The sequence below is a fragment of the Talpa occidentalis genome, unplaced genomic scaffold (assembly GCF_014898055.3).
Source record: "Talpa occidentalis isolate TD23 unplaced genomic scaffold, MPIMG_talOcc4v2.1 talOcc4.16, whole genome shotgun sequence".
Taxonomy (NCBI): Eukaryota; Metazoa; Chordata; class Mammalia; order Eulipotyphla; family Talpidae; genus Talpa; species Talpa occidentalis.
Window position 1 is genome coordinate 69,343,933 of NW_023601653.1, and position 28,000 is coordinate 69,371,932.

Here is a 28,000-nt window from a genome sequence, read left to right on the forward strand (position 1 = left end):
CATGGGCCCTGCAACAGGAGAGTCGCTGCAGGCCATTTGCTTGGCCACCTCTGTCCTCTGTACACTGACTCCAAGGCCAGAGGGCCACCAGGGCAGCTCTCCTGTCCCCTCCTACCAGTAGGTCTTCTCTCAGAGTGAAAGCCACACACATGACCTCATTCACCATTTCCAGAGCCCCACCAGCTGTCAGGCCCTATGCAAGTGGCTGCAGACATGGCAAATCTGGTAGAGACACCCGTGAACACAGCCTGGGAAGAAGTGCTGTGACAGAGGGTGAACAGGGGGTGATTCTTCCAGGAAGACTTCCTGGAGGAGGCCACATTCCAACTGGGTCTTCAGTGATAAATAGAAGATCACCAGGCAGAATTGGAGCAGAATTCAGGAAAAGGTTGAGTTTGAGGCACAAAATGCCCTACAGAGATACCAATGGGTAGGTGTACATACGGTGAGGAAAGAGACCTGGGTGAGAGATATAAAGATGGCAGCATCGGCACATGGCTGGTATTTGAAGTCATGGGCAAGTGGGGGGACACCTGGCAGAGCTAAGAATGGGCCCCATGGAGCATGGGATGAGCCAGTGAACTCACCTCCACCCCAACGGTGTTGAAAGAACCAGTTGAACTAGAGGAACCGGAAGGGAAAAACTGCTGAGACTTGAGGGCCCTTATCCCACAGAAAGGAACTAAGACTTGGATCTCGTATTCCTGAGAAGGAGGCACCGACTACAGCTCACTCCCCTGAAATCAGCCCTCTGGTCACTGGCCCTTACTACCTGGGGCCTAAGACAGACTGGGTCAGGAACAGATGGCCCAGAAGACAGAGGAAGGACCAGCATCTGCCTGCTCTCAGGCCAGGCTGAGCACGAAGCAGGCGAAGGCCACTCAGCAGCCTTATTAGGAGAGCCGTGGAGACATCATGGATCAGAGAACTGGCTAGCAAGGAAGGCTCACTGAACTTGTCTCAGAGCCTGTTCTCTTGTTACAATAGCAGTGGCCTGCCCTCTCCTAACAGAACTTCTATGTGCGTCAGGCAGAATGTTCTAAGACATGAGGAGGGGCTGACAGTGGCCCCCAAAGCCCAGGAATCTACCCGGAGTTCTAGGATTTACCTGATGATGGAATCCAAAGCAATCATCCCTGTGACCTCACCTGAGTTCTGCCCCTCTCATCTCAGTCCTGTTCAGAGACCCCAAATGGGCCCTGAGACCCAAGGGCCTGCCCTCCACAAGATACCCACACAGGACCAGGTAGGAGGCAGTTCAGGGAGTCTTTTTTCTGGTTGTTTTATTTGAAAACTTTATGGTGTGTCACCCCTCACCACACCCATCCCTACCCCCACCCCAGGACATGACGATGCCACACACACACACAAGGCTGTGAGCTGCACACGGAACACAGGAGCTGCGCTCACGACAACATGAAAAAATATACATTATATATAATACCCCCGGGGCCCCACGCCTGCGCCCATCCCACACCTAGCCACCTCCGGGGCATGTAGGAAGGGGCAGGGGCTACAGGACCTCAGATAAAGATTGGAGGGGATAGAGGACAAACAAGGAAGAAAGTGGGTACAGTGAGGAAGCAGGGATCCCTAGAGTGAGATGGAAAGAGGTGGAGGTGGATTGTCAGGAGTAGGGAGGCCCTGGGACAAAGGCCTCGGAGGGCAGGGGGCTGGGAAGGGTAGAGGAGGGCTTCCTTCAATGTCGTCCAGGGCTCCTGCCCTTGCTGCTGACAGCCCCTGCCCCCCACACAGCACATGGCTGGTGGAGGAAGAGAGACAGAGACATGGTGAGGGGAAGGGGCTGCTGCCGTGGGGGGCAGAAGAGGCAGCCAGAGTCTTCCACACCAGGGGGGTAAGGGCCTGCAGGCACCGGAGGCCAGGGGTGGGGGTGAGGGTGGAGGTGGAGGGCGAGGGCCCACTGGGATTTCAGGTAAAAGGATGACTCTGAAGAGTTCTCTCCACCTTGGTCTCTCTTCTCTCAGAATGTCCTTCTCTCTTTTCTGGGGTGTCTCTGTCACGCCAGGGCAGGATTCTCCCTCTGTCTGGGGAGGGGCATAGGCCTTAATAGCGGTGTGGAGGGGTCTCAATGATGCGTCTCTCGTCGCTGCTGGGAGAGTCGGCAGCCTCAGAGTCACTGCTGTCCTCATCTTCCTGCTGGCCCCCAGCAGCCCCCGACACACCGGCCTGCCGATTCTGGTAGGACTGGAGAAGGTGGAAGAGAGGACTCAGAGGCCTGCACACTCCCAGAGCCTCTTCTTTGGGGGCCACACCTCCTTCAGTGCTCTTACCCCTCCCCACCTCCCACCCCCACTCTCCCAGCTTTCTCCTTCTTGCTTTGGCTGCTCTGTCTAGAACTTTCTATCCAGGCCCCGTTCACAAGTTAGGAGTCTGCTGTGTGTGCTCCCGCTGAATCTTGACTCTGTAGACCTCTACACGCCCCAGGGCCACTCACCTCCATGGGGTTCACAATAATGGTGAGAGCAGAGTCATCCCAGAAGAGGTCAGGGTCCTTGGGGTCGCTGGACACCCCCGGGGGCCCGCCGGTCCCTGCCACGCGGCGGTGAAGGGAGTGGATACGCACCAGGCCCAGGATGACCATGAGCACCAGGAAGCCCACACACACCACAATGATGAGAGTTGCCGCACTGGGGACCACTGTGGGGACAGCGAGGACTTAGAAGCTGTGCCCAGGCACACTGAGGGCAGTCAGGGAGGGGAGCCCTGGGTAGAGGGAGTCCCTGAGAAAGAGAAGACAGGACCCAGATGGCCCAGAACAGGGGTCTTGTGGAAGCTGGAAGAGAAATGGGCCCCACCAGGAAGAAAAGGAAACAGGGAGGGAAGGGTGTGGGGGGTGGAGCAGCTGCTGCTGGCACCAAAGGGACAGAGGCAGAGGGCAAGAGATGTGCAGAGAGGCAGGGCAGGGGAGGGGGGCAGGAGCGAAACCACCCTATTCTCAGCAGAGGGCAAGGATTGGCATCAGCTTGTGCCTTCCCCTCAGACCTAGAAAGGAGGTAACTGGTGCCCAGTGGGGGCGAGAGAGGCAGCCACACAGACTTGATGGAGCAAGAGAAGAGAATGTCCTCATGCATCATAAGAGAAGCAGCCCCACATCTGCCAGAAGGAAGTGCCAGCACCCAGAGCTGGGGGACAAGTCCAAGAGACAAGCAGCAGCCCCTTCACTTACCCCCTGGACTGAGCCCACGCCTGCTTGGTGACGCCTCCCTTTTCCTTGTAGGCTTAGGGCTCTGAGACATCTGGGGCTTCTTCTCCTCCAAAATCTCCCTTTGAGGTACACCCACCTCTCCCTTGGCCCTCCCATGCCTCTGGCCTGGCACCCTAGCGCAGATGCCCAGGTTCAAGGGGGCATGGGCCCTGAAGGGCAGGGAGACAGAGAGGGGCGCGTGCACCTTCACATCGACCTTAGAGCTGATGGCGGTGAAGCAGATGTGCATGCACAGGAAGAATGTGTGGGCACACAGTTGCACAAAGTTTGCCAACCCCTTCACCCGAGCCAGGCCTCTGCTGACCCACACACCTGCCTGCACCAGCCACCTGGCACCTGGTTCACACAGCAGGAGCAAAGGGACACGACTGAGGGTGTCCAGCAAAGCACAGTAGAGTATTACGTGCAGGTTCACCCAGATGCCCACCAGGTGGGCAAAGCAGGCCACCCCCTGAAGGAAGAGGTAAACACTCCAGATGCGGAGTATGCAGGCCAGGGAGTGAGCAGCTGTGAGCACAGTGCTGCCTGCCTCCTGCACACACACATACAGCACTCGGAGAGGCAAGAGGAGGCAAAGCAGGAGGGTCCACAGCCCCAGGGACAGCAAGTGGAGGCATAGACTCCATGTACGTGCTCCCAGCCTCACGGCCCTCATGGGCAGCTGGATCACCACAGCCCACATGAGTGCACCCCTCCACAGCTCACCCCCCCACCGAGGCTCCGTGAGGCACAGACCCTGGGCAGTCCTTTTGCTGCAGGACTACTACATGTACGCACTACATGCATGAGCGCACACACACACACACACACTCGTTATACACTAGCCCACACAGATATCTCCCAGTCCCGAATTTACCCCTACCTTCTAAAACTCACATGGCAATGACAGAGCAGAGCGTAGGGAAGCATAAGGCACAGGAGACCCCCACAGACCCCTCCATGCACCCCTGCAGCCAGCATATGCAGGCAGGAAGAGAAGACAGGACAGGTATGTGGAGAGTGCCAGCCTGAGCAGGAACACAGGCTCATCCTCACCCTTAGGCCGCCCCGATGGCTCTCTGCCAAGTCGGTGCCCATCCTGACCTGACCCCTAACCCACTTGAGGCTGCTTGCCAATGAGAGCTGACTGCACAGCAGGATCCCCAAGCACTGGCTCCTGGGCAGAGATGGACCAGATGGATCAGCATTTCTCAACTGCCTGGGCATGGGAGGAGGGAAGATGGGTACAGAAAGTCCTTTCTGGCCATCTGCAACAAACACCCCTCCCATGTCTCCATGTCAATGGGCAAGATTCAGGGGTGGTGACCCCTCAAGCAGACGACCCCTTTGGCCCAGAGAAGGTTCTGGAAGTACTGAAGACACCCTCCCTCCTTAAGTGAGGCTGTGGCAGGTGAGCTTGCTCTAGGGACATTATGATGCCTGGTCTGTGCCTTCATAAACGCACTTGTCCTTCTGTCCTCCCAGAGCAAATAACATGTCAGGAATAAAAGATGACCACAGGAAAGACAAAGTGGACATGGTCTATGTTTGTCTGTCAGCAGACAAATAAGTATGGTTAATTCGTTTTAAATGAGACAGCAGGCCAGGGAGATGGGAGGATTTCAAAATTAGCTACAGACAAAAATCGGTAGTTTATAAGAAGCAAAATCAACCTTTCTTGCAATATTAAATGCAAGCTATTAATTCTGGACTTAAATGACCACCACAGACATTAAGGAGTATTGTAGCAAAGGGCCCAGCCCAGGGCAAACTCCTGGTTTCAGCTGACTGTAAGGACACTGTTGAAATCCCTGCCCACACTCCCATCTGGTGCCTCCTTTGGAAATACTGGTTGGCTCCTACTATGTGACTCTCATAACCACTCAGGTTTTCCTTTTGCCTTAGCTACAGGAAGTTTAGAGTCAAGTTTCTGACCCATGCTAGCAACTGTGTGGTGTCTCATAGATACATTTCATACACAGACTATTCCCTGGCTTCATCTTATTCTTCTCTCATCAATGTCCTTTCTCCTCACTTTCTCATACATTTCCCACTGCGTCATATGTGTGTGTGTCAAACCTCCGATACTTTGTAGGGAACAAGGTAGGAAATTGTTCCCTTATACTGCCCTACACTGGAATCACCTAGGGATCTTTAAAAAGCACAGCCGGGCCTCCCTGGTGGCCCATGGGGTTAAGCACCACATTATGAAGCTGTCTGCAGCCTCTGCAGCACGAATTCGATTCCCAGCCAGCCATGGAGCAACACACATGGTGCAGCAGACCTCTCCTGTCGTGCCCGCTGCTCCCCTCAGCAGTGTATTTCAGTCAGTCTGCCTGTTCTGCTCCCCACTCTGTCTCTGGTGAATCCTCTCACCTCCTCCGGCCCCCCCAGCATCTCTGGCCTGTGCCCCAGCTCTTGTATGCATAAATAAATAAATCTTTAAAAAAAAAAAAACACAGCCACCTGGCCCCACTCCCAAGCACTCTGGTTTCATTGGTTTGGGGGCTAATCTAGGCACCAAGTGCTTTTATAGCTCCCAGGTGGTTCTATATGCATCAACATTTGGGATGACTTGAGAACATTGTCTTTATCACCTTATCTCGTCCTTCTCAGACATCATGCTTCCTAACTCACCTCCCAATTCTCAAATCCTCATTCTCACTCATACTTGTCCAAAATCCCTTCTACCCTCCAGGTCCAAGCTCCAAGTTTACATGCCCCACAACTGCGCCCCTGACTATCCCTATTCACACTCACCCTTTCCTTTAAAGAGCTTCTGAGAAACGAACCTCCTGTTTCATTGGAGGAATTTACATCTCTTGCTGCTTCTATCGATAAATGCTTGGAGCAATTTGAAATTGGAAAGCCATCATTTCATAACACCAGTCTCAGAGAGGAAGGGGAAGGAGTGCCTCAAGGAAAAGACTTATGGAATGGCTTTAAGGACTGGGTCTCCTGGGAGGCTCGAGAGATGTCAGTCACCAATGCCCTCAAGCGAACTAGGAACTCCACACCCTACTTAGGTCAAAATTGGGTGGGGGGGCGGGGAAACAATTGGAATCTCAGGAAACTGGGTCAGCATGTGTATCAGTTCAAAACAGTAGTTGGGGGTGAGGGCTGGTTCACTCTGAGGACGTAAAGTAAGGCCGGTGACCCTCAGTCAAAGGAGCCCAGGGAAGCCAGCAGGAGCTCCCTCAAAGTAAGTGCAACCATAAAAGAATAAGACTTTTTTTAATTAAAAAAAAAAAAGTACCCAACATAAATGGAGAGGGTGCAGGCTCTGGAATGCTGCTGCCTAGATTTGAATCCTTTCTAGCTGTGTGAGCTTGGAAAAGATGCTTAACCGCTCTGGACCTCCATTAGCCTACCTTTCAAGGGGGTAATTCTAGCAGCTATTTCATTTGTGTTTGAAATGACTAAAGGGGCTCATGTGTGTAAAAGTCCATGAGAAGGGTGGCCGGCTCACACATGTGTTTACTGTTCGTATTGTTACATGTATTCAAAGTGCTGGACTTTCAGGGTAAAGCTCAGTGACCATGAACTTCTTCCAAGAAAGTATTCACAGAACACCTTAGGGAACTGCCTTCAGAGCCTGTGACATGCTTTTTGTTAGCCTTTACTATCCAGGTTTTATTGTAAATCTCTAAGTGGGGAGAAAGAAGGTTTTCTTTTCCTCCATTTTTTTGACCTGGAAGTTGCCTCCACAGGCATCTCTAACATGCCAAAGGGCACTGGCATCCCACAAAACCCAGATCAGAGAATGCCATTCCAAGAACTGAGGGAAGCCCCAGCTGTCCAGGAGACCCAGCTCCCAGCCCAGCAGGGACATTCCCAATGGAAAGCTCCTGTGACACTCCTTGAGACTTTTTCAAAAGTGACAAATCCGTGCCCTCTGAGACTGTCCTTAATGTTTAAAAACTGAAACTCACACCATACCACTAGCTGAAATCTGGCCTTTTGCAACAACACTGATGGAAGTTGAACAAACTATGTTAAAAGGAATGAATCAGAAAGAGAAAGACAAACACCAAGTGGCTTCACGCACATGTGGAATATAAAGAAAGAAGTGAACAAAACACAACAAAAATAATTCTTAGACTCTGGGAACAAAATAATGGTTACCAGAGGGGCAGGGGAAGGAGACAAAGGGAAGGGGTAGAGGAGGTCAGCTGGACAGTGTGACAGGCACTTGAACTTCAGGGATGAGGATGCTGTGTGGTGTCTGCACATATCAGGTGTGAGGCTGTTCTCCTGAAACTTACATAATATTGTAAACCAATGGTAATTTATTTTTTATGACATCCAGAGCCAACTCTGACAAAAAGGGATGCCGAAATTGGGTAATAACAAACTGAGCCAAAAGTAAGGTATGTCCAAAAAGTAACAAAAATGAAAGCATCTCTTACGCTGCCTTTGAAAGTAATTCTGAAAAGGCTTTCCAAAAATCATTTTCAGCCACATCAGAATCATTTTGCAGTCAATCATTAATCACATGGGAGATGACTCATTTTATATTAGGTGTTAGTAAACATCAGGTTGCAAAATAGTTTGAGCCCAATTTCATAAAAAGGAAAAAAAGCATACAAAGACAACTGGCGGGCCTCCCCTGGTGGTGCGGGCAGTTGAGCGCAGCGCTGTGAAGCTGTCTGCAGCCTCTGCAGCGCCGGTTTGATCCCGGCCAGCTGGTGAGGGTCCCACACCGCGCGGCACACCTCTCCTGTCGCACCCGCTGCTCCCCTCAGCAGTGTATTTCGTCAGTCTGCCTGTTCTGTTCCCCACTCTGTTTCTGGTGAATCCTCTCATCCTCCTGTGCATCTGGCCTGTACCCCGTTCTTGTATAAATAAATAAATCTTAAAAAAAACCTGGCATGTGATATGCCATATTAAGAATGGTTTTCTCTCTGTGATGGAATTATGCCTGATTTTCCTTATCCATACCTCTTTTTCTCTAACTTTTCTAGTATTCAGCAACACTTAAACGGAGAATGGAAAATTACATTACTGGTCAAGGAGCATGGCCAGGCGTAAGATCGCTTTGAAGAGCAGCACTCCATCTGGAATCATGCTTTGCGTGTGTGAGGGTTTCCTTTAGAAACAGCCTTATGACTTTATAGGGAACACAGTCACAGCTGCGATGGTGGCAACTTTCTCCTTGGGGATAGGATAGTCTCTAGCCTATAATCCTTTCAGATTCCTAGTAGTTTAGGAGTTAGTACCCAGTGGCTGCATAATGCATACACAATACCATCACTACCCAGGATCTGGAACTAATTTGATGTTGTTGGAGACAGAGAGAAGCAGAAGGGACAGCAAAGACCCTACACCCACATGGACTCTGTGATTCCAGAATGGGTTCCCCCTGAGAAGCTCATGGTCCTGGGGATAAAGGATTAGAAGACAGCATCCCCTGAGTCAGCCGCCACAGGACACAGAACCACCCAGAGGTGAGGGGAAGGCAGCCCAGCTGCCCCTCTCAGCCCTGCCTGGCCCCACGCTGCCTCACGTACTGGAGTTCCGGTGGGAGCTGGCCAGGCTGTGTCCTGCCATCTCGGGGGGCGGCTGGTGGGCACGGTGCAGGAACTGCTGGGAGTTGAGCACGTGGCTGGGGTGGGCCACCCGGTTCATGCTGTGCAGGACGTTGACCTGGGGAGAGGGCAGGCTCTGTGGGCACACATGCATCTCCGGGCCCCGCTCCTCCTCTCTAGAGCTGTCTCTAACCACTGCCCCTTCCACAGCACCAGCCCAGGAGTCGCCCATGCTGCAATTTCCATTCCCACCAGCTATGGGTCTCAGCCCACTCCTCCTGGACCCTCACTAGTGGGGTGTAGGAGGGGGAAGTTACCTCCACGATGAATTCATTGCTGGAGTAACGGCCATTCATCTCCGAGCAGGAAAGCCGGAATTTCCGGGCATAGAGGGCAGCTCCATGTCGCAGCCTATAACGAGCCTGCTGCAGGATCTCCTCGTACACCGTAATGCTCTCGACCCCTGGGGGCAAGGAGCAGATGGGTGCAGGGGCTGATGGAAGGGCAGGACCCATTCTGACTCCCATCAGCTGACACCACACAGAGATGCAGAATGGGCCAGTGCCACCCCCTCCACCCCTGCTGGGGGGTCCATTTCTTTTCCCCAGTTCAGCAGTTTGGGCGCAGGGGCAGAGAAAAGGAAATGAGGATACCCAGTGAGACAGAGGGAGGTGGCAAGCAGAGGGAAAGAGAAAGGAAAGAATATAGAAGGCTTTGGAAGGGAAGGGAAGAGGAGGGGACTGGTTATGACACCTTCTCCCCTACTGCCCTGTGCAGGGCCTTTGGAGAAGAACAGACTTTTTCTGGAAGCTATGGAAGCATTACCACTACTACTTAAGAGATGGGTGTGTAACTTAAAGTTGTGATGTGTGCATGAGGCTGGTGAGGTGGAAGACAGAAAAGACAGCTACAAACAGCTGGAGGAGTAGGAAATTAGGGGGAGAAGAACAAGCTAAGGAAGGTCAGTGAGGAGACCTAATGGAAAGTAGAAGGGGAGTCAGGGTGGCGGGGGGTGGGGGTGAGCCAGGCTGTCAAAAGAAGCAGGGAGAAAAGAACGTTTGCCCCTAAACCTGGAAGCTGGAGGAGCTTCCAGGCTGGGAAGCTGCCATATGGCACTTGGGTCACATCCCTGGGTCTGGAAGGGGGGCCTCTGCAGTGCCCAGACGCTTGAGCATGGGCAGGCGCTCGGGCCACTGACCAGCAATGGTGAGGTAGGCAGATGTGTTGGTGAGCTCCAGCCCTCGCTGCTGCAAGGATGCCGTGTCCAGCAGCAGACTTTCCCGCTCGGGGTCCAGGTCATCCCCCACCAGAGAGATCTCGCAGCCGTCCAGGTTGTGCACGATCTCATCTGACATGCGTGTGTCCGTCACTGAGCGGGAGAGCCAGGGCCCAGGTCAGGGATGACAGCCCCTGGCCCTCCAGGTCATTCCCGAGAGCAGCCAGCATCACTTTCAAGGACGTCTTTACCCGACAATCTCCTTACACCCATGCGTCTCCTGCTGCCTCTGTAGCATACCCTCTTGTCTGCAGTTCCGCTTTTCACAGTCCAAAAATATTACATACAATAAGATACTTTCAGACACAGAGAGAGTGACCCCGCTCACATAACTCTTATTACAATATATGGTTGTAATTGTTCTATTTTACTATTTGTTATTGTCATTAATCTCTAACTGTGCCTAAGTTAGAAATTAAGCTATCACAGGAGAGCATATATGTGAAAAGCATAGCATGTATAGAGCTCTAATGGGGGTCTTGGCATGTATCCCCCCATGGATGAGGGGGCACTTCTGTACCCCCAATGACCAATAGTCCTAGTAAAGCAAATGCAAGATGGAATCACCCTCTCCATCCAGCCCCAGATTTTCGCCCTCACGCTGACTCCAGATGAGGGCCCATCTCTGGATGATGTCCTCACCTGTGCCCTGCCAACTCTCATCCTTTTTGGCCTCTACCTGGTGAGAAATGGAACAAGTGATTTGAAGATCGGGAAACAAAGGAACCCCCTCAGGCCCCTCGAAGTCCACAGCTGGACGGGCAAAATGAGCAGTGCCACTCAGCAAGATCTGGGGGGCATCTGGCTGAAGAACCACCACGTAGCCCTCCACTTCAGGGATGGAGACACAGGATTCTTCGCTGAAGCACCTACATGAGGAAAGGGGAGAAGCAGCTTGTGACCCCAAGTTAGATTATAAGTTATATTCCATTTTGTTCCCCTGGGCCCCTATCTCTACAGCAGAGCACCCCGTGTCAGGGAGGGCAAGGAAAGGAAAGAGGAATCAACTCTACACCCCCCAGTCCCCAGGAGTAAAACTAGAGGGAGATGTCACTTCAGCAAAAGGTCAGAGACAGGCGTCAGGCAGCCCTAGTCTGCAGGAGTGAACACCTCATCAACGTCCTGCCCAAGGCTATGGCCCTGCTCTCAAACTGTCTTACAAACCAAACTCTCAAAAGTGGATACACATCCACAGTTCTATAGCCAGGAGGTTAAAAAGAAAAGGTGTTCAGTACAATATCTGGGATATATGAGGCAAGAAATACTCAACAACAGAGAAGTGGGGTGAGTTGGGGGAAGCTATCAAAAGATGTCCTTGAGGTGTCTCCCATTCATTCCCTTCACTATGAGAGAAATAATTTGGTAGATGAGTGAATCTGACCATCTGGGGCCTGCAGACACTGTCTCATAAGCCTCCCTGATCTTGGTGCCAGAACACACCCTCCCTGGAGAACTCAGCCAGGCCACAGCCCCCAACAGCACAGCCACTCAGGCCTGTGCACCCAGGCACCTCTAGCTCCTTCCTTTGCCACTCAGTAACAATAATTCATCACATTCTCCTAACATTTGCCAGCGTATGACGTCTTTTGCCTGTGTTATTTTGTTCAAACTTACCTCAATGTGGTGGAATAGAGAGGAGAAGCTAACACTCTTTGATGAAGTCAAAGCTTAAATCCATACTTCTCATTCCAAGTTCAGTCAACCATGGCAACCAGCTGGGGTGTGGGCTTATACCAATCAAATTTATTTGTAAAGAGGTACCCCCTTGCACAAGCATCTTCGCAAGTGTGTCGATAATACAGGAGCAGGGACCACGGTCTACAGGCATGTGCTACTTGAAATGATTGGCTCAACTGCTAAGAGTGTTACTGAGCATGCCCAGCTTATAGCCGGAGACAGAAAGGAGAAGGTGCAATCTCAGCAGAGAGGTTACTGATGTCCATGACTTGGCGTGTCCCTGCACCACAAGGAATGGGATCTAAAGCAATCGGCACCATCATCCAGAAAGGCCCACATCAAAGTCTCCCAGCAAACAACCCCACTGACCCTGGGAACACAGGCTCCAGCAGACACTCACACTGGGATGGGTCATCCAAAGGGGACACAACTGGAACAGGGGGCTGTCCCACACCCAAAGGCACAAATAACTGGAAAGTTTAAATGAAACCATCACATGAGAGGAAGAAACAAAAAGCCACAAGAGCTGAGATGAAGAGGTTATTTCTGGCTAGGATGGAAGTGGGGTATCTGACGAGGAAGGGTAGGGATGATGGAGAAAAGTAGCAATGGGGCTAGCCTACAAAGGGGAGTGGGGCTACAATAAGCAGAAGGTTGACACAGGTGGATGGTGAGGAGTGTCCTAAGGGGAGTAAAGGAACACATGGAAGGAAAGGCAGGCAAGGGCCAGATGGTGGGGGCTTTGAGTGCCATTTTTATGGAAATGAAAAGGAAGCCATCAACATCATCTTCAGGAGAGAATAAAGTTCTGATTTAAGATCACTAACAGCCCCAGGCGGCAGGTAAACTGAAGTCAGAATAGGGACAGGTCAACTAATCAGGAGATTAAGACAAAAGACCAGGTGAGAGGTAATTGGATCCTGGCCTAGAGTCCTAGCAGCAGATGGAAAAGCAGAGACAGATTCCAGACACCATGGATCTAGGTGACCTGGCAAACTGATGGGGCGTGGAGGGTAAAGACAGGGAGGATCAAAGATGACTCAGAGGCTTCAAGCCTGGGTGATGGCAAGCAAGAGGCACCATTACAGGAGACAGAAAATTCAGGAAGAGGGGCTAGTTCGGGTGTTGAAGCTCATTATTTCAGCATTGGCATGTTTGCTTGCACAACTTCTTGAAAAAGGTTATAGCAAGCAGGTAGATATTCAAAAGCAATGTAAAGAGGACAAAGCTAGAAAAAAGGATGGGGTCATTATGTGTTCAGGAGTTAATGCCACGAGTTAATGGGCTTTCTAAGAAAGAGGTTTAGAAAAAGAAAAAAAGGAGGGAAAATCTGCATTCACTGGATAGTTGCATAAATCTGGCTTAATGTGGACAGAGGTCTGAGAAGAATAGAACACTGGAAGTCAGAGAAGCCTCACAGACTGGGGCCAGGAAGTATGTGTATCAGGGAAAAGGCACACACACACACACTCACACTTCCCCATACTCACACTTTTCTTACCATGACCTCTGGAAGCATTAGGGCAGCACTAACCAGCCTTAAAAATGTAGAAATGAGGGCCTCCCTGGTGGCAGGGGTTAAGTCTCAGCGCTATCAAACTATTGCCAGCCACTGAGGCAAGAGTGTGATCCCTGGCCAGGGAGTTGACACACATGGCACAGCAAACCTCTCCTGTCTCACCTGCTGCTCCCCTCAGCAGTTTATTTCAGTAGATCCGCCTGTTCTGCTGCCCACTCTGTCTCTGGTGAATCCTCTCATCGCCCCCTGCACCTCTGACCTACTACACCCCCAGTTCTTGTATGCATAAATAAATAAAAATAAATCTTTTTTTAGAAATGCAAAAATGAGAACTCTCTTTCCATTTACTTATTTATTGCATTTTAAAAGGACAGGTTTATTAGGAAAAAGAGAGGCACCTGCACAGTCACAGGTGAGCAGAAGAGCTGCCAAGAACACTCTTTCCTAACATAATAAAGAAAACAAGGCCCCCTTCCCCTCCACTTATGGGCCAAAGTCAGTTCGCCAAGTAAAAGAAGTAGGAGGAAATCAGATAAGCCCACCAACCAAGAGGATGTCAACCCTCCCCCTGCGGGATCCCAGCTGCAGAGATCCACCCTAAGCCATGGTCCTGAACAAACTGAAGGGGATAAGGCAATTCCTGGGTGTCTGGAGGACTAAGCCCTCCAGAACAGGACAGCAGCCCTTAAACCATCAGAGTCCTGACCTACTCACTCTGATCTGTGTGTACATGGTCTCATCTTTCTGTGGCTTCAGCTCCACACCATGACCCACCATTCCCCAAAGCTGCCTGCCTTCCACAGCTCTAATTGAAATGCCTGATATTTGTGCACAGTCACTGTCTGGGGCTCAGAGCCCTCTCCTCTTTAAATTCACTCCTCCCCAAGGTGGGGACAAGTCAAAGATGCTTATCTCCATAGCATTTGTGCAAAAACTGAGGCAGAGTAGGGGCAGAGAAGCTGCTTACTCAGGAATCCTGATATTAAGATCAAGTAATCCACCCACTACATGGTAGGATCTCCTAAAAACTGCCCCATAAACCACAATAAGGGGTGAACATATCTTCATATAAAAGCCAAAACAGAACAGGCTTTCTGCTAGGCATGGAGCTGAATTTTGGTTACATTACTGAGGGTTCATGACAATTTCCCAAGTTAGATACTATTGTTCTCCCTGTTTTACTGCATTTCCTCAGTACTAAAAATCTAGTAGTAAGGACATAGAGTCCTTAACTATTATACTTTCATTACCTGTCAGTTCATCTATATTTTTAAATACCAAATATATTTAAACCTTAAGTCAAGTACAGTTTCTCTTATAAAGAGTTGAAAATCGGGCCTCCCCAGTGGCGCAGCGGTTGAGCGCTGGGTTGCGAAGCTGCCCGCGCTGCGGCGCCGGTTCGATCCCCGGCTGCTCCCCGGCCACCGGAGGAGGGTCCCACATGGCGCGCAGAACTCTCCTGCCGCCCGCTGCTCCCCTCAGCAGTGTACTTCGGTCCTTCTGCCTGCTCTGCTCCCTGCTCTGGCTCTGGTGAATTCTCTCACCCTTCTGCGCTTCTGACTGTACCCAGTGCATGTATAAAAAAAACAAACAAACCAGCAAACAAATAAATAAAGCATGCCTCTATAAAAAAAAAAATAAATAAATAAATAAAAAATAAATAAAAAAAAAAAAAGAGTTCAAAATCATTTACTCAGAATTCACAGGGAAGCAAAGTTTTCCTGGGAAGGGCCAGACAGTAAATATCTTTCAGCTTTTGCAGCCATTCCAACTACTCAGTGCTGCCATCACAGGGGGAAAGCAGCCACAAAACAATGTGCAAATGAATGAGCTGTGTCCTAATAAAACTTTATTTACAAAAACAGGTGGTGGGCCAGATTACATCCAGGTCATGGGGTGCCAACTCTCAGGCTTAGATCACCCTATTTGACTTTGCAAGAGCTTGATAAATGAAGACTAAAGTAGGTGAACAACTGGAGCTCTTTGCCCAAGGTCAACCAGGCAATTAGTATTGAGTCAGAATTAATGTCGCCTCTACCGGCTCCCAATCTACCTTCCCTGTCTGGCTTTACATAGCAACACAGAGAAGATTAAAGCCTCCAAATCCTGGAAGTTTGGCTTCAAGAGTAATGAATCAGTTGTTGGGAAACTGAGTCTGGCCCACGCTCTTCTACAGACATTGTTACCACTGTGAAGCATGTCAAGCGTGGCCTCTGGGGGCCCAATCTCTCCATCCATACATGAGGGCCATGTGCCCAGCCTGACAACCGCTAAGGCCAAGAAGTCCTGACGCTGTCTGGCTCTGCTCTGTGATTTGCCCTCCCCCCACACTCACTTGACGGCAGTGGTGAGGCGCAGAGGTCTGACGCCAGGCGTGGCAAAGCGCAGAGTGTTCATGTAAGCCACATGCTGCAGGGCATGGTTGAAGGTCTCCACATCATCCCCCTCCAGGGTGAGCAGGGACTGCGAGGGGTTCACGTGGACCTGGGTCCCAGACACAGACACAACTAAGAGCAAGACCGGGAGGCGGGAGAGGAAGGGAGCAGGGGTAGGGACGTGGGGAGGGGCAGGGCAGGGGTCATGCCCCCCGGATGGGATAGGGGAAGGGACTATACCTTCATGCCTTTGCCCAGGCTCTCAAAATCCCTGTAGTCCAGCCCCTCCCGACATGCATAGAGGCACTCGATGACCTCGCGGCTCTCCAGGCGGCCCGAGCGCACGCTGAAACCAGCCAGGTAGCCATGGAAGTAGTGGTGGATCGGCAAGGGGTCTCCTAGGGCAGGAACACAGGGGCGACAGGAGGTGAGAGAGAGGAATGGGGCATGGGGCAAGGAAAGGGAGCTTAGTGGAAGGGAAAAGAGAGGAAGAGCGGCCTTGGGAAAGAAAATAAGAAGGAAAAATGTGGAGACTTAAAGAAGGAGAGATGACAGAGCCGTGAGGTTGAGGAGAAGGCAGAGAGCTCCAGAAGACAGAATCAATCCAGGGGGAGAAAAAGAGAGGAGGGAATGGAATAGAAGCAACAGGAAAAAAAGAAAAGCCTCAGGGATGGACAGGGAGGAAGGAAGGCAGGCAGGAAGGCAGTACCAAAGGTGGTGTCAGGGAAGGTATCAGAGGAGACAGGAGGACGAGGAGCTGACTGCGGAGAGGGCATCTTTAGGGCATGCAAGGAGCCCGGGATGGATGTGTGTGAGCTTCACGGACGCCCGATGCTCCTGCTTGTGGCTGCCTCCTGCCCCATGCCCAGAAGCCAGTGTGAGAACCCCTCTCCTCCACCCTGCCGGCAGGAGGGGACTCCACATCCAGCCTTGCTCCCTCTGGCTTCACCTCTCCAGGAAACCCTGCCCTGCCACAGTTCTGGGAGCCTCTGCCCCCTGGTGGTGTGTGAAGCAGTTAACAGAGGCTGCAGGGGGTTGGGATGCAAAAGGGGACACCCAGCAGAAGGTGCAGAAAACTCTCTGACCTCCAGTTCTCCCACACACAGTACCTTGTGAGGTGTCAGTGCTGTTGTCTCCCCCCTTCTCCTTCTCTTTGTTCTTCTCCTCTGGAGGGAAAAAGAGGAGGAAGGCAGTGAGCTCAAGGCTGTGGAGCAGATGGGCAGAGAGCAAGAGGGCTTCTCTGTCTGACCCAGCCCGTGGAGGACTTGCAAGCTCTCAGCAGAATCCCAGCTCTGCTTTAGTCTGTCTGGTCTCTGTTACAGACAAAAGCACAAGTATGTTGCTAAGGAAACACAAAGACTCTGGTAGACACACACACACACACACACACACACACACACACACACACACACACACAGAGCCAGCAGGAACAGATGAAAGAAATTGCTTAAAAGTTGGAAGACTGAGGGCTCTCTGCAGGGCAGCCTGGCCTCCAGCGGCAAATCATGCTGGAACAAGGTGGGGACAGTGGTTGATGTTACAGATAGAGAGAGTCTGCTGATGCCTGACAAGGGGATGGTCAGCAGCTGGGATGACCAGCTAAATGGATAGGCCTACAGGAGCAGTCTCCTCCACTGCAGAACTTTCTGCCCTTGCTCTGTCCACTCCAGCCACTGGAGGCTCCAACTCTTAGTGTCTTCGCTGAAATGCTCAGGGACTTACCAGCCCAACAGGCCCCAATCATGAGAGCAGGTTCCCTTCGGGGTGGGTGGATGAGACCATTGTCGTGGATGAGGGCAGGGTCGAAGGAGATGCCATCAGCGTAGAGAGTGACTGTGGGGAACTCCAGATTCAAAGCATAGTGGTGCCACTCATCGTCACAGACCTGGAGGGGCAGGTAAGGCTCAGAACCCCCGGCAACCTCACCTTCAGGAGACTAACACAAAGGGATCCAGTTCCCTTATTCTCCCAGTCCTACCACCAGGGGTCCCAGCTCAAAACCTATCAGGCACCAATCTAAAATTCCACTCTTCAGGGAATTCTTCATAAACATTCCCAGGAGGAGTAGCACAACATTTTGTGAATAAATTTTCCCCCAAAAGTGTATATATGTGTGTATGTGTGTATGTATGTGTGCTTGCGTGGGGGCGAGGGGAGGCACTGGAATCTCCAGAGGAGCTTGGCACCCCAGTGAAGCACTGAAACAACAAACACTGAAGCTTTGGAAACAGCCCAAATGCCCAAAAATAGATGACTGGATCAAGAAGATGTGGTACATATACACCATGGAATATTACTCAGCATTCAAAAAAGATAAACACATGCAATTTGCAGCAACATGGATGGCGCTGGAAGGGATCATGCTCAGCGAAATAAGCCAGAAAGAAAAAGAAAAATACCGGATGGTCTCACTCATAGCAGGAATCTAGAAAACTTAAATAAGGGACCAGGAAAATGAATAACTATAAGAAAGCGAAAATCAAAATCAACAAAAAACTATGAACCAGAGACACTTTTGGGGGGTGGGGGGCGGGAGGGGAGGGATTGGGGTCAGAATGGGGGGGTTGCAATTGTATGGGGAATATAAAAATAAAATCTATTATTTAAAAAAAAAAAAAAAAACACTGAAGCACTTTCCTCTTCCCGAGATGGGGCCAGCAGAATAAGGAGATAGAAAGTTCTCTGCCTTATCAACTTCCAAATGCTGGAATCCCTCAGAGCTCCACTTGCCCCTCTTACCTTTTCTCTATACCTTCCCTTCCTAGGGGTTACTTCATCTGTTCCCACAGGTTCTGCTACCATATCCAGGCTGATAACTCAAAATCTACCCTGCCAGCCCAGAACTCTCCTTTGACTGCTGGACACTCCGTTTGGATTCTCCCAGGTACTTCACACCTAGCCAGTACAGGCACACCTCAGCAGTACTGCAAGTGTGCAATAAAGTTATGATTGCAATGAAAGGAGTGGTGGATTTTCTGGCTTCCCCATGCATACAAAATTGTGTTTATGCTACAATCACATGCACTGCTTAATGGCAGGGATGTTCTGAGAAACGTGTCATTGGGCAACTCAGTCGCTGTGCGAACATCAAAGAGGATTACACACGTCCAGATGGTACAGCCTGCTACACTCTGGGCTCCATGTATGGCCTCCTGGGACCAGCACCTACATGCAGCCCACCTCTGACTGAGACGTCGTTTAGCAATGCGTGACTATGTGCTGTCATCTGTTAAGTGTGAGACAGCTTTAAGCCTGAAAAACCAATGCACACATCATCCCTAAAAATGCCTTCTTGCTAAGAAAGACTAACCATCATCTAAGCAGTTGGAAAAAGGGCGCCAACAGCCTTGCTAGACACAGACCACAAACCGTCAATTTGCAAAATTGTGAAGCACAATAAAGATAAGTGTGATAAAACAAGGTATGCCTGTCCAAGGTGGAAGGCCATGCCCCCTTCCCACCCCGCAGGCTTCTCTGGGTAGCACAGACACTCCACCATCCATCCAGGTGCTCAAATGGATGACCTAGCCGCTATCTTTGATCTTTCTCTTTCCCTCGTCCTCGCGACATCCAACCAATCAGTGGGGGCTGTTAATGCCGGGACCACAGAGAACTGAGCGCTGTGCTTCCATGCAGCTCTGCGTCCATGGCCAGTACAGTCCTCTGCCGTTCTCGTGGGCCCCACGGTCTCGTCTGCGTACTTACACCCTTATGTCTTCAACACGTTCCTCCCATAGTTACCAGTGGGGTCCCTTATATGTAAATCTGATCAGATCACGTTCCTGCTTTAAGCCCCTCAAAAGGTTGTCCATCTCTCATGGGACAAAATCTAAATGAAACCCAGTCGACAAAGTCCACTGTACAACCTGATCACTGTCCATCTCTCCAACCTCTGTCCAATCTTTCCCTGGCTCACTGTACTCAGTCTCACTGGTCTTCTTTGCATGCTTGGAACATGCTCAGCTCTCCCCCTGCCTCGGGCCTTTGCAGCTGGTCTTTTCTCTTCTCACAGCTGTTTCTCATCCTTTAAGCTTACACTTCAGTGATGCTCTCCCTAAACGCTGAATCTAAAGTAAGTTCCCCTCGCCTTGCCTTCCCCTCAGGCCCTTGTATTGATAACAATTTATCAATTTTACATGTCTACCTACTTTTAAAAAATCAATCACCCAGCTAAGATGAAGCTCAACAAAAGCAAAGATTTTGCTTCATCTTACATTCTATTGTATCCCCAGAATTTATCAAGGAATAAAGGAGTTAATTGATATTTAATAAATATTTGTTGAATAAATAGGGATAAACATAAGAAAAACAGAAAGAGTACTGTTACCAGTGTTAGCAACCTGGGAGAAAGATCGAGAAGCAGCAAATGGCTGACTGCCTCTTTAAAAGAAGACCACAAAAAGCAGAAACTTTTGCAGATAGCCCTCCATTATCCAATTTGCGGATTTTCTAGACCCCTCATTTCCCTCTCTCTCTTTTCCACATCCTGCCTTTTCCCAGTCATTTGTTTACTCAGCCACTTCACCCGGTCGCAAGGAAAACAGGAGATGGAAACTTAAATTAGTCCCCCTGGCCTTTGTGGTCACTTGGAGGATGAATAAAGGAGAGCCTGCATCTGCAGGCTCAAGAGAGGATGTTACAGTTTTTTGGTTCCATTTTTATGTCTCCTTCATCATCATGGATAATAATAGTGAGAATTAACATTTCTAGTGAGAACAATAGTGGGAATCTTCAGTCTATAACATCAAGTACATGACTAAATCCTACAGCAACCCTGGGATACAGAGTTCTTAGCATCTCTGTTTAATAAGTGGAGGCCAAGAGGTTTAGACATATTCGCCAAGACTCGATGGCTAGTAAATACCCCTGAAGGGACTCAAGCCCAATCTGTGTATCGCAGAGTTATTCATTTTCTCAATTACAGCATGCTAACTGCTTGGGAGTCAAGGATATTGCTGTTAAGTTTCTAGATAAGAAAGAGATGAAATAAAGCAATGGGGAAAGACAGTTGGTTAGGTTTGATGTTAGTAGTAATTTGCTCCCTATTTCCTTTCAATGCAGGCAAGCTTTCTGAGGGAGACGGGGGTGGGGGGTGGGGTGGGGGGAGAAGGGGGGCGAGGGATAGGATGAGAAGGAACTGAAAGTCGGGGCACAGAACAACTCAGAAAATGCCAGCCCCTGCCCCCAGACCCTCCCTCCCTGAAAATGGTCACATCCACTACATCCAGCCAATGTAGCCAGGAGCCAGCATGGGCCTCACCTGTTCCAGCTTCCAAAGGAACTTGACTGGGCGGGCACTCTCCAGCAGAGGCCAGTAGAGGAAGGCAATTCTGCAGCCATGGACGGTCAGTGAGTAGTGAGAGAAGCCGTCCTCTGAGGGGAGAGGATGGGGAGCAGTCAGACATGGGGTGTCAGGCAAGAGCAGGTTCAAAGCACAAGAAGGGAGGGGACACAGAGTTGCCTTCTCCCTCTCCCAGGTGTTTTCTCCCCCCTCATTCTCTAGCATGTTTTCCTCTCTCTCTCTCTCTCTCTCTCTCTCTCTCTATCTATCTATCTCTCTCTCTCTCTATCTCTCTCACAGATTCCAGTCCACCTGATAACTAGGGCTTCTCCAGCACTCAAATTGACTGAGAACTATATCACCTGGCCTGCTCCCAAGAGATATCAAGGATAATAATCCTGTTCAGGTCAAGAGAAAGGAGCTCATAGACATGGCTGGAAATAGAAGAGCAGGTCAGCAGGTCAAGGCTGAGACCTTTCTAGAGGGATGTGCCTTGTAGCCCAGGGAAGGGGCACCTGGAGACGAGCCCACCGGCCTTACAGGAGGATGAGAAAGTGGTGAAGGGAAAGGATGGGGTACACTATTACCCAGGCACTTCCATTGCAGTGACAAGGCTTTAACGAAGGTAGGTTGGGGGGCAGTCTACTACAGGCTGGGATGCACAAGGACTGGACAACTGCGAGTGAAAATGGCAGCAGTAGGATCTCAACCTGTCAGGTGAGGAGTGAATCACAGAATCTCAGGGAGCAGCCAACCCAGCACTGCCAACTTGAAGGTGAGAAGGGAGGAAAGACCCACGTGCAGTGACAGACTGGATAGTGACAGAGGCGGGACAAGAAGCCATTTTTCCCAGATTGGTGCCCCAGGAAGGCTCACCGTTCTGGACAGTGTTACACACGATGGTTTCCTCTTCCTTCTTGCCCTTGTTGGGAGTCACACCATGCTTCATCCAGAAGGACAGGGTAAAATGGTCACTGAGGCTGTCCTGGGGCCCTGAGCCCAGCCCAGCTGTGCTACCCAAGGGCACCTGCACAGCTTGGGTGCCATTGAACCAGTAGATAAGGCTGCTGTCCTGGCTATAGTGCACTGAGAGTCCCGCTGTCCAGTTGGCATTGGGGCCAGGCATGGGCAGCAGATCCACCTCCCCAGTGGCTGCGCCTGCAAGAGCCCCAGACACACATGAGTCAGATGGGGAGACAGGAAGCAGGCAGGGGAAAGGTGACTGGTGGGAAACGATGTCCTATAGCTAGTCTCACTGGCTCTTCTGGTCTTTTGAAACCAAGACAGGGATGCTAGGATGCTCTCTGATGAACCCAACTCACTTTCCAGCTCTTCATCTCTCCCCATGCTGTCGCACTGTGGACCAGGTGGCTATCTTAGGCGATGACTATGTATCTTTGCCAACAACATGTTTATTTGCTTTCAAGGCCACAAGATCTACCCACATGCTGCAAACCACTCCTCCCTAGCCCCCCAAAGATATATACAATGGCAGGTCCTTGGAGTCACAGGCAGAGCCTAGGTGGGGAGGGACAAGCCTGGGGACAGGGGCACACCCACCACAGAGTTTCCGTAAAGCCCGCTCTGAGTAGTTGTCACGGTCACAGCCCTTGGCCACGTGGCTAGTCTGCAGCTCTATGGTAGCCTGAATGTTCCAGAGAGGCTCATCACAGGTCTCCAGGCGGATACCAGGGAACAAAGCCAAGCTCCCAGCACCAGGTGCATACTCAATCCTTTTGTTCCAGCCTAGACAGGTGAGAGGGAGGGGACAGTGGAGAAAGAGAAGGGATAGCAGCCCTTTCTATGGATACGATTCTCCCCTTGACATGTCCGCTGAAGACATGTCCGCTGACAGCTGCTAGGAGAATGGCTAGCTAGAGTAGACCCCTATGACTCTGCTCCCAAATATGTCTCCCCTGACCTCCGGCCTAGGCCCCATGATTGCCAGAAGGGACGAACAGAGAGACCGAGAGGAAAGCTGGTGATTCCCGGTGTGGAGCGCCTCACCTTGCCAGCTGGGTTTGCAGGTGGGCTTCACCTGGATCTCCACCTCAGCATCGTCTGCTGCCCGCTTCTTCCCGCAGTCATAAGCCGTCACCGTGAACTTGTAGAGCCTCTCACCACTGTACTGCAGCTTCTCCGTGTTCTCAATGTTCCCTGTAGTGGGAGTGGGAAGGACAGATAGTCTGGAGCACTAGAGAAAGCCAGGGAGGCAAGGGGAGGACTCAGGAGCTAATCGAGCAGCAGCTGAATTAGAAAGCTGGGAAGAAGTTATCTGGGAAAGACAATTCCACATGTGGGAAAGAGGGTGTGGAATGAGGGTCTGAGAGGCAAGGGACCTGGAGAGCACAGGCCTGGGGTTTCCTAAGGGTGCGGGAGTATAAGGGCTGGGTGGCAGGGTGGGCAGGAGGGGGCTCACCATCATTGTCGATGAGGAAGGGGGTGTTGGGTGTCAGGATCTCATAGTAGCAGATCTGGCTGTATTGGGGTGAGCAGTCGCCATCAATGGCTTCCACCCGCAGGATGCGATCATAGAGCTTCCCCTCTGTCACGGCGGCGCGGTACAGCCGTTCCACAAACACGGGAGCAAACTCATTCACATCGTTAACACGCACATGCACGGTGGCCCTGCAGGCACCAGCACAGGGGAGAGGTGAAGACTCTGTCCCCAAGCCTGGGGCAATGACACCCTCCCTCTGCCCCTCAGGGGACTGCCCAAGGTAGGGTGACTGGTGTGAGGGGTGAGGAACAAACCCAGCTGATTCTGTTGACTTCTGTACAGAATGCAATAGGCTGGCTGGCAAGGTCAAGGCAAAGGTAGAAGATCTTGTGTCCAGCAGGTCATTCCATTATAATAACCAGAGGTGATGGGGTAATCAAGGAAAATGCAGCATAAACCCCAAATTAAAACCAGCCACAGGGAGGAAAATGTCATTGGCATGTAAGCTGTCTGGCAGGAGCTGTGCACGCATGCGCATGTGTGCTCAGGACCCTCCCTCCTCAGGTACCCACGGGCCAAGCAGAGCTGGGTCTGAACCCTGTCCCTGTCCAGGTTCCAGATGGCCAGGCCCAAAGGCCAGGGTCCTATCTCAATGTGAGAAACTGAGTCACAAGGAGTGGTTTATCTCTACAGCCACATAACAGTCCAGGAATCCTGACTGTCAATCCTTCTTCCCTTCTCAAAGGAGAAGTTGGCCAGAGCTAAGCCCCTTTTATGCTGTGGCTATTTCCTGCCCCCCCTCACCTGGAGCTCTGGGTGTGTGTTATGAATCATGTGTGTGTGAGGCTCTCAGCAAATACAAAGGGGGCCAGCTGGAAGGAACGTGGATGTGTGCTGAATACGCTCATCCTCTTCCTCCCTGCTCTCCTCCTCATCATGTTAACGCCCCTGTACTGCGTCCTCTGAGGCATCAAGGTCTGTGATGCAATCTTCACAGCAACCCAAAGAAAGATCACCATAATCCCCATTTTACAGATGAGGAAAAGCAGAAAGGCTGAGTTGCCCAAGGTCAAAAAAGGCAGAGCCAGGATAGATTCCACTGAGTATCTTTGTATGTTTCTGTCACCTTGACTGAAGGCCCCTGTTGTACAAGGACCCTGGCCCTAAACCCTATAAACAGTAAGAGAAGAAAGCATGGGTAGGGAAGGCTGAGGGCTTGGAAGCATGGGAGGAAGCCCTATAGCAGGGGACAGGGGGCAGAGGGCAGAGCTTCCTCACTTGTGGGACTTCTTGGTGTTGGCCCCGTCGGGGCCCTCGCCACAGTCGTAGGCCTGGATGGTGAAGGTATGCTCCTTCTGGGCTTCACAGTCCACGGGCTCCTTGGCCCGGATCAGCCCTTCTCCAGTTGCCTTATCCAGGATCACGGCCTCGAAGGGCACTCCAGACCCATGGAGCCGGAAGCCACAGATCTCACCTGGCCCAGGGGGGAGGGTAGGATGAGTGTCCTGTACCACCTCCAGTCTTTCCTCTCCATCTTGGCTTCCCGCCTCACCTCTCCTCCCAAGCCCCTGTCCCTTCTGGTGTACATGTGAAAGCAGCACTGATTCTCAAATCCACCCCAACCCCAGCTTCCCCAAGCAGCAACCCCTCAGAGCCACTAGTGAGCTCTGGCAAAATCTGCCTGCCCATGTCCTTCTCTCTGGCTCCCTTCACCCAACTACCATCTTCACTGTAACCCCATCCCCTCCAGAGTCCACTTCTTTCACTCTCCCAAGGCCTCTTCCCACCGTCTCCTTCCTCTCCTTCCCAGGACAGCCCTTCCTTCCCTTACCCTCTGCCCTCCTTGCCTGGCCATCCCCCAACCCCAATTACCTGCATAGCGTAGGGGAGCATCCTTGTCCAGGGCAAAGAGTGGGGGGTTCAGCAGGACAGTGTTGTCATTCTCCATGACGATGCCCTGGTATTCCGCCTCGATCCATGGCTTGTGTTTGTTGGCTGACCGCCCCCAGGGAGAGGAGACGAAGCCCTTGTGAGCTGGACCTCCATCCCCAAACAACCCTGGGGAACTGGACGCACCCCCACTCCAGTGTCATCACCCATTCCCCCCTCCTGCAGAAGCACCCACAGGAAGAAGGGCTGAGGACAAGAAATCAGCTATTGAAGGAGTCATAGGGTCTGTGGGAGGTCACAGATTTCTCCTATAGCAAGATAGGCCGTTTCTATGGCAACAGCCCGCCCTGGGGGAGGGGGACCACTATCTCCCATGGGAAACATGATCAGAAGGTGCAGAATTTTCTTTAGGGATTTCAAGTGCTAGAGAGTGAGACTGGGGGTTCAGAGAGCAGTGGTAGGCCCTGGGGAAAGAGACGGATTGATGAAGGAGAGAGTTGAGTTTAGGGAAAGAAGATCTAGAAGTTTCCCGAGGTCCTGATTGCTTATCCTCTCCACCACCACCTCATTTCAATGCTGATCTCTTCACTCTGCCTTCTCCCAGCCAAGCCCAACCTAAGGCCATTCTCCCATAGTAGAGGGAAGAGGAGACAGGAGACAAGAGAAATAAATATAGGACAGAGGGAGGGGACAGAAAAGGACAGGGATGGAGCAGAGAAATCAATGCCAAATAACTGGACCCAGCAGGGCAGACATCCTAAGGGATTAGCGAGCTGGCCTAGAAACACGACAAATCCCTTCCCTGCCTCTCACCCCCACACCCAAGAGAACACACTCATAACCTGCACATTTCTAGGGTTACCAAACCCCACTTTTCCTGAATCCACTTTTTATAAAGATTCATGACTTAGTCCCAAATCTTACTTAACCCAACCCCCTCCCCTTCAACCACCAGCTAATCCAGTATGGACCGGAACTCACTCAGCCTCCAGACCTCCCCCACCTCCTACCAGACTCCGCTCAATCATCTCCCCCCACCCACTCCACCAGGACCAATCTCCCACTATGTCCCCTCTTCTGAGGGGATACGGGGAAAGGGAAGAATGTTCCTTGGGGCCTGGCCTTCTTCCTATCCCTTCAACATCGGCCCCAACCTCAGCCTCCACTGCTGGCTTTAATCCCATCATGCCACCTCCCCAGGACTCCAAGGCACATCCCTGACGGCCCATCAGTGGGCCATGGTAGAGGAAGACCTATCAGCAGAAGGAAACTGAGTCACCAAAAGGCAACTCAGTCCCAGCATATCATGAGCAAGATGTCCTGATTTCCACTCTTCCCTCCATCCACACCCTAAAAAGCCTTCTGATATGGGAAGGCCTGTCCTTTCTTGCTAATGAGCACCCTAATCCCCTCTAACGGCATGGGGGAAAGCCAGAAGATGGTGTTCAGAAGGCAGCACAGCAAGGGGCGGGAGACTAACACACTGGCCAGGGGTCAGGGAATGAGGTGAAGAGCCACAGCAGAAGGATGGAGGAGCTGCCACCTCGAGGCCAAAGGTGGACACCCTCTCCACACCTCTGCTCCTGCTCTTCACCTGGGGCTCCTTGTTCCTCTCCTCTGGGCCACCCACCCTCTTCCTTACCCTCTTCTTAGCTCCCTCTCCTCGCCTCACCTTTGCTTCCAGATTGCACCTTCGTTCCTCTTTTTTGTTTGCCTTCACCTTTACCCCTTGCATCTGCTCCCTCCCACCTTACTACCTTCTCCTCAGCTTTTCCTCTCGTCCCCCATTTAGCACCCCCCCCACACCCACTTCTGCCCTTTCCTGCCTCCCTCCACCTACCTGGGCTCTCTACCCCACACACACCCCTGCCCTCCCTCCTGCCCCTCTGCCGGCCTCACTCAGCTGAAGGTGTCTGCTGCTGCCAGAGAGGGCAGCTCGCCCCAGGCCCAGCTGTATGCGGCGTGAGGGTATGGATGCAGAAGCACACGCCAAAACATACGTGCTCCGAATCTCTGAGCTGCGAGGAACACTTCTCCCCGGGATGGGAAGGCGAGGAAGCAGATGGAGCTGCCACGCACGCCTAGCGCAGGCACACCCCAGAGAAAACGGTGCACCAAGAGAGATGCATGTCACCCCGCAGGGGCAGGTCCTTCTGACACCTGAGCTATCTCCAGCAGCGCGAGATGGGCCAGGGGAGCCCGAGACCCCAAGATGGGAATGGAGACCCAATGAAGCAAAATCCCCCAGAGGAGAAGCACATGGATGGAGATGGACCGGAGACAAGGCGATGGCCAGGGTCATGTGAGAGGCCAGCAGGGCTGAGGAGAGGACAGGAAGCGGGCGATGGGGAGAAGGACACCTGTCATGTGCCAGAGAGCCTCGCCAGCTCCTGCCCACCCCGCCCCCACCTCCTGCGCCCCGGCCCCTTTCCGCGCGCCCACCCCCACCTGGCTCACCTTTGTTACAGGAGCTGGAGGGGAGCAGGGAGGCCAGCAAGAGGGGGAGCAGCAGGAGGGTCATGGTGTGGGGTGGGCAGGGCAGGGCCAGGCGTTGACTCTCCCCTGGGAGCCTCCTGCCGGCTGATGCCACCTCCGGGGGAGGCACGCAGGGGGTCTCAGAGCCGGGGGTGAGCGGGCGGCAGCCGGAGGCAGAAGGGAGCCCGCAGCCCGCGCTAGTCCATCCGGCCGGCCTGGGCAGACCCAGCCCGGAGGCAGCAGCGGGCACTTGCGGCGGCTCCTCGGCGGCTCGCAGCCCTGCGCCCTCACCGCTCACTCCCACCCCGTCCCCGCTACTGCAGGATGACGTCAG

The 28,000-nt window shown here is 52.0% G+C and overlaps 1 protein-coding gene across 1 annotated transcript; it reads right to left on the bottom strand.

The window, feature by feature from the left end:
• Nucleotides 1-1,209: 1,209 nt before the first annotated feature.
• Nucleotides 1,210-27,992, bottom strand: CLSTN3 (calsyntenin 3). Its single transcript, XM_037514415.2, has 18 exons — nt 27,649-27,992; nt 25,174-25,296; nt 24,580-24,775; nt 23,281-23,489; nt 22,869-23,018; nt 22,422-22,607; nt 21,738-22,019; nt 20,841-20,953; nt 17,303-17,465; nt 16,690-16,746; nt 15,821-15,978; nt 15,541-15,689; nt 10,652-10,878; nt 9,932-10,102; nt 9,051-9,196; nt 8,716-8,851; nt 2,456-2,658; nt 1,210-2,205 (listed from the first exon to the last, which is right to left on the bottom strand). The coding sequence occupies exons 1-18, from the start codon at nt 27,710-27,712 to the stop codon at nt 2,065-2,067; spliced, it is 2,874 nt and encodes a 957-aa protein (XP_037370312.1). The 5' UTR covers nt 27,713-27,992; the 3' UTR covers nt 1,210-2,064.
• Nucleotides 27,993-28,000: the final 8 nt, after the last annotated feature.

Bases quoted from the DNA above. Each gene is read 5' to 3' on its own strand.
- CLSTN3 (XM_037514415.2), bottom strand. From the start codon at position 27,712: ATGACCCTCCTGCTGCTCCCCCTCTTGCTGGCCTCCCTGCTCCCCTCC. The intron at 23,490-24,579 runs GTGAGGAAGCTC...TGGTGCCTGCAG, and splicing joins AACACCAAGAAGTCCCACAA to GGCCACCGTGCATGTGCGTG. The intron at 10,879-15,540 runs GTGAGTGTGGGG...TTCCTCATGTAG, and splicing joins CGCCTCACCACTGCCGTCAA to GTGCTTCAGCGAAGAATCCT.